General features: G+C 42.4%; 1 protein-coding gene across 1 annotated transcript in view; it reads left to right on the top strand.

Annotated features, from left to right (window-relative positions):
* Positions 1-5283, top strand: part of NSD3 (nuclear receptor binding SET domain protein 3) — a 40185-nt gene extending 34902 nt beyond the window's left edge. The window contains exons 22-24 of the mRNA XM_006023009.3: positions 695-801; positions 1659-1863; positions 3384-5283. Of these exons, the coding sequence (XP_006023071.1) occupies positions 695-801; positions 1659-1863; positions 3384-3625 (554 nt within the window). The 3' untranslated portion in view covers positions 3626-5283. The remainder of the gene's footprint in view (positions 1-694; positions 802-1658; positions 1864-3383) is intronic.
* The last annotated feature ends 4849 nt before the right edge of the window (positions 5284-10132 follow it).

The raw sequence follows: 10132 nt of genomic DNA, 5'->3' as shown, positions 1-10132 counted from the left end.
TTTCCCTAACGTTTATCTGGTGTGGAACAGCTTCTGGGTTCCAAATGTCTTTAACCACTGCAACTTCAGGTGAGATTAAAAATAATAAAATAGGCATTATTTACGTATGACTTGTGCAGAAGCCAGAGGTAATGAGGTGTTGTCCAAAGCTGTACTGACACCTGCATGACCAAAGGAGAGGAGAGAAACTGTCCCTTTCAGATGTTCCAAAAAGAACAGTGCGTGCATCTGCGAATGAGAATTTTTGGCGCACGCTGTAAGAGAGGAGAGAAAAAATCTGTGACTTCAGTTGGAGTGTATGCTCCCTAGAATAGAGAGAGGGGTATTTTTTTGGTGTAAAATCCAGTATTGGACTGAAAAAACGTAGTTCTACAACCGCAGAATCCTTTGTTTTAAAAGGGAAAGACAGCTGAAACAAGGACAACATTGAATGGTCGTCTTAGGATAGGGTGCTGGATCCCTCCATCTGCTTCAGTTCTTCCAACTTCTCTGGCCGTTCCTGCATGAGTGTTTCCTCTCTCAGTAGCATTGAAGTAGATGAGATACCACGTGTGATCTTTCAGTTCTGCCCTTTTTAAATACTATGGTGTCAATATGATGCAGGTTAGGCAGGCAAAACTGATAATGAAAAGTTGTTTCTTTGAGCATATCTTCTCAGAATGTCATGTGTGGGTTGTTCTTTTTCACGTTGCAGGTATGGAGTTAACATTTAATTATAATTTGGACTGCTTGGGCAATGGGAGGACCGAATGCCACTGTGGAGCAGAAAACTGCAGTGGCTTCCTCGGAGTACGCCCAAAGGTTAGTTGTACCAGAATGGAAGCGGACGTGTACAAGCTTGTAGTGAAAAGTCCTGTGCGTGAGAGAGCGAGCAAAGAGGGATCTTTGTTACCACGTAATGTGGTAACTTTCATCATTTTAATATATCATTCCCAAAACTCTCCAAGGGCTTTATAGATCCAAATACAGCCCCCTTGAGAATGGATGGGAGCAGTCAACCAGCATACTACTCGGACACGGGGTGTAATAGTCTCAGTGTGCTTCGCATGCTTGATCTTCTCTTTATAAGACCTTTTTTTTTTCTTGTCACCTGTCTTATTTCTGGATAGGAAAGTCATAATGGAATGCACAGGGGAAATCTGAAATAGGCTTGGTGATCCGGAATCATCCCGTGCTGTTGTATCTTGATCTGATCTCAGCCCGTCTACTTTACTTTATTAAAAAAAAAAAAAAATCCTCTCAGGGAGCAGAGGGGAAACAAGGCTCTGCACATGTAACTATTGTGCAGTAGCCTTCCTGAGGGAAGGGGCTTTGTCTTGATCTATATGACTATAGCTCCAAGTACAATAGTGTCCTGTCCTCCTTCAGTCTCTGGCCAGCACCAAAGTAAAGCTCATCAACACTACTGAGCTGCTGCTGCTGCTGCTGCTACTACTACTACTACTACTACTAATCTGGCAATATTCTTTCTGTGTCAGGTTTGGGTGGGAGATGGATATAGGGCTTGTTGGGGTTAAGGTGCCTGAAGATCTTAGGCTAGATTTAAGTGAGTTATCAGTCAGTGAAATGACGCTCCCAGGTTTACTTTTGGGCAAGTAACTGTCTCAGGTTGACCGACTGAAATCACAAATGCTGTGACCTTTCCTTCTGATTGCCAGACGGCATTTGCAACAGCAAATGAAGAGAAGGTGAAGAACGCCAAGCTGAAGCAGAAGAAACGGAAAATAAAAACGGAGCAGAAGCAGATGCACGAAGACAACTGCTTCCAGTGTGGAGATGGAGGAGAACTGGTCATGTGCGACAAAAAGGACTGTCCCAAAGCATACCACCTCCTATGCCTTAACTTGACTCAACCACCATTTGGTAAGAGCTTTCTCATAGCCATCTGTTGATCTCTCGCTTGCTGCAAGAGCACAATCCACACTGTGATGATGATCCACACTAAATGTGGCCTGTTGGATTTTGCATTACATGCTGTTGAAATGTGTTGGGCAGCAGCGTTTCTAAAAAGTGACAGACAACTGAAAGTGGGTGACTGGGCCTGTAATAAAGTTGTTCCTTTTCCTCTTATTTGGATCAAATTTGCTCCTTTTAGTTGATTGAGCTGAGCAGCCAGCATGGTCATGGCCATGGTCCCCAGGTGCATGTCACATGATAACACTTAGAATCACATGATACTCAAAATCAGTAGCTGTGTCTACATTTTCTGTCTTGTCCTGTCATCAATCTCTTTTTTTGCATTTTGTTACTTTTGCTTGACTCCTTAAATTAAAAGGCACCTGTCTGCAGTCAGGACTTGGATTACCCAGAGAGAAATTGTTTACTATTTTTAAACAAATTGTACTGGGCGGGGGTGGGAAGGCTCCCCCTTGTTGAAACAAACAAACAGACACAAACTTTTAGAGCCTTTGTTCAAAAAAATTGGAAAGTTCCTGTGTCTGAGACTTGCCATTTCAGTCGAATGAAATCTGGAAGTATTGAAAGCTTTCCTCAAAATTGCTTCCTGGCTGCAAACATAATTTTCTGCATTTGATCATCAAGAAAGCACTGGTGAAGAACTTTTTAGGAAATTGCTTTGTGTTTTTCAGTTGGCCTCATGGTGTTGATCACATGCAGGCAAGGGACATGGGGTCCTGTCTGGGCCTACTGCAGATGCAGTGCAGTATGTCCCTATGAAAATGATGCTTTTTGTTTCTCAGCAGGAATCTAGTAAAGGGGAATAAAGACAGATTTGAGGGAGAAATGGGAGATAAAGGGAGAAAAGCTGTTGCTAAAGTAGGCTGTCTCAAAATAATTTCACAGAGTTGGGCATGCGGTTGTGCTCGTGCATATTGGCATATCTTTTGTTATGGTCACTGCTTGTGATTTTAAATATTGCATTTTTCTCCATGTGCTCTTCTCAGAGCTGCTTGCTCAGTTATTACTCAAACTAAGCCATTCTGTCTTTCCCAGTATAGCACAGTGCAGTTCTTTAAGGTTAAAGATCAACATGTAATACGCAGGTTGGTCAGTCCACCCAAACAGTTGCTGTGCCCAGATTTATAAAACAATGAGTGGCACTTATTAAACGTGTGCAGAAAAGTCCTTTTGCAAGGCTGCCTTGTGCTTTAATGCTAAGGGAAGTTGGTTCTTCCTACTGTGTACAGCGGTGCTCTACTTGAAGCTCTGCGAGGCTCAGAAAAGGTAGAACAAGTTTGATCTGTGAGAGTGACAAACATGCAGCAAGGCCACAAAGAACTGGCTTTTGGAAAGAGGCTTTATGCTTAGATCCGAATAATTGTTACGTGGGGTGGGGATTGAAGCCTGTTTCCATTGTGTATTCCAGATAAGCACTGACTCTCTCTCTTTCCTTTATTCTTCTCCCTTCCACCTGCCACCTTCAGGAAAGTGGGAATGTCCTTGGCATCAGTGTGACATCTGTGGCAATCCTGCCATTTCCTTCTGTGAGTTTTGCCCTCACTCTTTCTGTAAGGATCACGAGAAGGGAGCCCTCATAGCCTCTGCCTTGGATGGCCGCCTCTGCTGCTCTGCACATGACCCCACATCTCCTGTGGCCCCTGAGTACTGGAGCAGGATCAAATGCAAATTGGAACCACAGAGTCCCAGGGAAGAAGCGAAGGAATAAGTTGGTTTAGGGGAAAAAAGTGGCAAACAAGTGATGAACTTGAAGAGACTGCTCTGACACATTCAGTCCTCCTCAGTGGAGCTGCCTTGGCACTGGGGAAGGGACCATCTCATCTTGGCAGACAGAAGCAGTCAGTGGTGTCCAGTTTTTATTGTTTGTCCTTTACTTTACCCTTGAATGTGCTATAGCAGCTCTTACTGTTGGAAAACAAATGTCTTGGCCTTCTTGGGTGGGGAAAGGGGGAGAGGAACAAAAAAAGCTAAACTTTGGATGGTAAAAAGAATAATATGTTAGGAAGATACTCTTGGAGTGTAGAAAGCAAAACATAGCAGGGTATTTATTTATTTAATTTTAAAGGATGTTGAGGGTTGTGGTCGTGGTAAGCCAGCCTGTCTTTTTAAAAAACAAAAACCAGACAAACAAACAAAAAAGAATTGAGTAGCAAATCCAAGCTGGTGTAACTTTTTATGTCTAGTTTCTAAAAAGAGAAAATAAACCCTCCACATTCCACACACAACTTAAAAATCATGCCAGAAAGAGATGTGGATTTCAGACCAGTGGACAATGAGATGCTTTCATTTCAGTAGTGTTTACCTTAAAAGGCATTTTGAGAAGGTAGGTTGCATATCATCATGTTTAACTTTTTATTCAGAATAATGCTGTAATGGAAATTAGAAGTATGATCCTCTTGGAAGTGCTCTCTGTCACTAGATTTTTTTTTTTTTAATAGAAAAGTGGAGAAAAAATAGTCCCCTTATTAATAGACTGGGCGGTATCCACGGACGAAGGAAATGCAGACAGAATACAATTGTGCAATGGCTGTTTCTCCACCCCAATCAGTTTGGACAGTGTTCTTGGGAAGCCTGGTCATGTGACTGCTGCGCTATGCTCATCACAGCTGAGGGCCTCGTCTTATTTTGTGAAGTCACTGGGAGCTGTCACTGGCCTCTTTGGGTGTGGATTTGGGCCCCGGAGACATGTCAGCTGTCTCATCTGCATTGGTTCCGTGGCGATTCCCTTGGAGTTGGATCCTTTACTGCCTTGTTCCCAAACTCCCATTGCTTAAAGGGAGTTCTTGAGTGCTTACGAGATTTGGGATCAGATCCACGTGGATGCTTGTTTTGGGAGAAGAGAATGGCTAGATGATTGTGGGCAGGAGGGATGAGGGGGTGGAGGGGGGGAATAAATTTCATTCACTTTTTTTTTTTTTTTTTTTTTAAATCCACTAGTGAAAAATTGGTTCTCAGAAGTGCTTCCTAAATGTACAGGGTATATAATTAGTGCATGTTAAGGCACTCAGTCTTAAAAAGCACTGCGTATCTCCCAGTTTAGATAGTGTGGTTGACTAATTCTTTCATTTGCAGGTAACTGCTATGTTATGCGAATATTTCTAGCTAAGTTTACACTTACTTTCAGCCACTGGGTGTTGCAGAATATCCCCAAATGGAAGGAATTAATTAAAGTATTACTGGCACCTGGCTGAATTATGCCTTTTCATTAAATCTGAAGAACATTCAACTTCTCTCTGGAAGACCACTTGCAGAGAACTGCAGGTACATTGTGACATCTCGGTTCTAGGGAATAGGTAATAATGGCCTTGAAAAAAATAGATGTGGGATTCTTGCCTTCAACTGGTTTCCTTCTTGTTCTCAACTCTCCTTATCCCCCCCCCAATTTGTAGCTTTTTATTCATTTTTTTTTTTTTTTGGTGCAATTATTAGAATACACTACAGTTTGGGGTTTTGTTTTTTAAGCACCTGAAATGCCATTTAACTGACTTGGCAGTTAATTTTCTTGGAACAATTTCCAGATCCCTTTTTAATAAACTCATTCTGGGTTTTCTGGTTGAGTAATCCTACCGATCTTTCTTGATCGCTCAGGTCAGTTTACGGTACCAAGGGCTCACGGAAAGCGTAGAGCACTTCATTACATTTTGGTCAATACTAAAAAAATTGTCTAAAACACTAATTTAGCTTGTAAGCAGTGCGATATTTTGGTATTTTGAAAAAATATGTATTTAAGAAACACACAAATGTCTCCTCAGCTCTTAAGGAAGGATTTCACCTTTTCTGAAATTCAAAACATAGCTCTTACCTTTTGACAGCGTCTCCGAGGCCTGATCTGTTTACTTTACATAGTAAACTGTTCAGCTTGGTAACGTTTCGATGATTCTTTGCATGGTAAGCCATGGTGCACTGAACTTTGCAAATACTGTATAGCAAAATGTTCTAATGCGCTTTCTTCCATAGTATAGCAATGCTGTCTTGTGGTGGTTTGGGGTGAAATGGCAAAGACGGTGCCAAAATACCTTGCTGAGCACTTGAGAGTGGCAGCCAGCTGAATGCAGTTCCAAAACATTGATTGCCTTGTGAAATGTCAACTTTGTGACATACCAGCATATTGAATATTGAGTTCATGAAGGTCCTCTGAAAGTTTAGCAAATGCTTTAATGCTGCAGGGGTTGTGGAGTCCATTGTTGCTCCTCCACCTTGTTGCTTTATCTCTCAGTCAGTTTGTTCCAGACTTCTTGCAGGTCCTTCCTGTAGTTTTCCTTTCTGCGAGGAAAATTGTAGCTTAAAAGCAGCTAATGGCTGGGCTCAAACCTGAATGAGAAGACAGGGCGACATTGGATTTCAAGCCATTGGGGAAAGGGCAAATTTTTCAAAGGTGTTGGGAAACTTCTAACCATTTAATGAAGCTAAGAGAACATCTGGTTGAAGTAACTTGGTGATAACAACTGGGGTTCTCATTGTTCTGGGTAGGTGTTTTTATATGCTAAATGCACAGAAAATATTGAGATATACACTTTAGCCGTGTCTTTTTAAAGCAGATAAATAAAACATACACTTTTTAAAAGTAAATCAGAAAGTTAGCACAAATGTTAATGTCTTGATTTACCAGTCTCTGGGATTTGAGCTGCCGACGCTGCAGAAAGAACAAGAAACAGTTCTTGGGTCTGGGATTTCTGTGCATGATCCTAGGACGGGTTTCACAGAGGAAAGACCTGTCAGTGGTTTTACTTCCTGACTGCCAAATAAAGTACTTTGCTCAACTGTACATAACTTTCGGGCAGCTCTTCATTTTGAAAGAAGCGCCAGTCGCATTTTTTCCATCCTTTGGATTTTTTGTATTTGTCTTAAACTTTTAAGATGGGGTCACGGTTTTAGTAAACGTCGGACTCTGGATCTTATCATTGTGCTTTTTGCACAGGAATGCAATACCTGAGTGGCTCGTCAAATCCAAGATTGTGCATTTACTGGAGCTCTCCCTACAAGCGCATGCACCTTTAACCCAGAGCAGAGGCTCTGCAGACCATGGTCAAAAGCCGTAAGGCTTAGTCGCCACAATTTTGGGGTCAGCTGGTGTGAGAACTGGTTACTGCTGTCTTCTGGATAGTCTGTAATACTGACTTGTCTTACCAGCAGGATGCAGGAATGGAAGGCGCGTGCAGCTCAGGAGAGCTAACTGTAAGAGCTGTTTTCTGGGCAAGTTACCTTCTCTGCATTTTACCACCAGTCTTAGAGAATCCGTTAACTTGGTATGATGGTGTTATAATGTTTTGTGTGGCCTTTCCACTAAAAACAAGTTACCTTTTGTTTTCAGGTGGAATTGGAAAGGCAAAATTACTAGACATAATTGATAGTGAACATAAAATCTGTATATAAAGAAACCTAACAAAAATATCCGGGTGGGGTGAGGGAGGCGGGGCGGGAGGGGAGGTAGGGATGTCTGGGGCTGGTACGAAGTAGTCACTTTAACATTGAAACCTCTGCCTCATTGAATTCAGGGTTTAATGTACTTGAAGCTCTGCAGTTCCTTATTTTACAGCTTTTTTTTATTTATACATAGATAACATTTTTGTATGCTACATTGAAAGTCTCTTTACCTTTCTTAACTTGAGTTAAAATTACTTTCCGCTCCCAGTGTACAGTGAACCTAGGGCAAATGGGAGAGATTTTCAAAGCAGATGTCTCAGACTTACGTGTGCTCTTACAGAAAAGTGTATTGCTTGAGACACAGCAACATTTTGACTTACTGATGTCCTTTATTTTCAATATTATTACATCCATTTCCCCACCCCACCCCATTTATTTTTGTGTAGCAAAAAGTTTGCACTTACGATACACTTGGGAACTTTGGATGTATACAAGATGTTCTTATTAAAAAAAATGCTGTTTCCTATATTCCTGAGTGGGTATCTCTCTGCTCTTAGGGTCGGAGGCCCGGCAGAGATTCATAAACTAAAATTATGTATCTGGGTTTCATTTAGGAGACTTTTGCATAATTCATGTGAAGACAAAAAGGGAAAATTATGTATGAATTTGCCAAAGCCATTCATTACTGTTTCTCATGTGGTACTGATTGCATTTGTGCGAATGAGTGAGAGAGCTTCCATTTGCGAAGATGTCTCCTTCCAGCTTGGAAAGACAAGAAGGCTATGTGTTGTCCTCTCCCAAACATCTGCTAAATAGCCTAGCACTGGACCGTTTTAAGGAGTTCTCATTCACTTTTTTTGATTTACAGACTGGATGAAATATTTACTCCATGTTCATAATATTGATCTGTGTCTTAATTCTAGTGTCATATTTTTTCATTTTTAAGAGAACTGATCATGTTGCCACTGAAAACCAAGATGATAAATAACTATTATAACTGGCTAGTAATAAGATTTGTCTTTTTTGTATAAGGGTATGTGCATATTTGAGGTTGCTATGAGAAATTAAACCCATTTGTTTCCACACAAGTGATATTGCACAACAAACACAGATACCTACAGATTCCGTTTTTTCATTTCCATGTAATCTTTATCTGTAACAATGACCTTTGTAGAGTCGTTATTTCTGTAGACTTTGTTTCTCTGTAACAAACTTTGTAGATTCTGTGAAATGTTATTTTAACTAAATCACTTGAGTCTTTAATAGTAAAACATCACTATTCACTAAAGTCAATATCTTAAAAGAGTTTCTGGAACTTGACTAGAAGCTCTTGACACTAACAGAGTAGTGTTAATTTTCCCTGGGGATGTTCCACTAGGGCATTACTGTATTATGACTTGATGTTGCCGCATAGACTTGGAGATATACAACATTTTGGGGGGTTTTGTTGTTTGGCCTATGTTCTCTTGCATAGTGTGAAACCTGTAAAGCTTGGTTAACTTGTATATAGATAGCTTATTGTCAACTAGTTATAGTGTATTTAGACTTGCCTGTAATATTTTAGCTTCTTACTGAATGTGTGTGATGGTAGGACCATATAATTTTTGTACATTATATTTACTGAGATGTTGCCTTTTTTATTTTACAAATACTTTGGAATTCAGATGTGTTTTTGCTTCCGTGAGGATTAATTTGGAAAGGTTTTTAATGACATTCCACTGATATAAAATTTTGCTTGAGGTTGACTTCAATAAATTGTTCTGAATGTTCCAACGACGAGCGTGAGGTTTGTCGTGCTTTGCAGTCGGTGGGCAGCCTGGACTCGAAGCTAGGTAGGTGCTGCAGAAACCCACGACCGACTACCCAATGAATGGAAACGGGTATCGGCAAACCTGATAACTGTTTAAAAGAATTCAATTACACATGCAATGTGGAAATAGGAAATAAATCCCTTGAACCTAGCCTCTGCTTACAACGCCTCTTGGAACGTGGACGATAAACCTTAAACACCCCTAGGAACTACCTAAGAGCTCTTGCTTGTTCACCTCACTGTGTTTTAGTATTGGTGGTTTTGAAAAGTGAAGCTAGGCACCAGTCTTATTCTACTCCTTACTGGACATGTCTAGGCTTGCATTTATGCTGGCTTAAAGTTACTGCACAGCAGCCGGGCAGCCGTTAAACCTCATTGATGCTGTGTGTGGACTGACTAGGGACTAAAGTTAGTCTTAAGTCAGTCCATGCATGCACAGTCTTACTGTGCAGCAAGGTGTTTACACGTGTTACTGCGCAGTTACCAGTAGGGCCATTGGCGATGTGTAGGGAGCGTACGTGCACCCCTTGAGCTTGGAAGTGTGCTCCCTGCAAAAAGCGCCTGCGGACAGTTATCACTTGGCAGTGTCAGTATCTAGGGGGCTGCTCCATCACCACTGGCTGCTGCTGATGGATGTGGGGGGGTGACCCTCTCCCCTGGCTGGCCCCCCCCCCGCCCCCACCAGCCTCGCGGGGCATGCAGTGTTCATGTACAGGGTGTAGATTTGATACCTGCGTGATGCTCAAGCAAGTGCCTGCTCAAGCTGGCGCTGTAGAGGGGGTGCATAGGCCGTGCACCCCTTGGCAGGGCCATTCCGGTTTCCCAGCTAGCTCCGCGATCGGCTGCTGGGGGGGAACCCCACCCGCTCCGGCGCTCTGAGTATTTACTGCGCAGTACCTGCACGCACGCGTAGGCGCGTGCCCGCCCGGCGCAGTAAGGTTGGTTCGTGCGGAGTAAACGCGCGGTGCCGTGCCGTGCCGTGCCGGTCCGCGTCGGACGAGGCGTGAACGCGGCGCCAGGCGGCCGAGGGGCCCGCAGTGC

Source organism: Alligator sinensis, unplaced genomic scaffold (assembly GCF_000455745.1).
Source record: "Alligator sinensis unplaced genomic scaffold, ASM45574v1 scaffold98_1, whole genome shotgun sequence".
Lineage (NCBI taxonomy): Eukaryota > Metazoa > Chordata > Crocodylia > Alligatoridae > Alligator > Alligator sinensis.
This window is presented reverse-complemented; position numbering and strand designations above follow the sequence as displayed.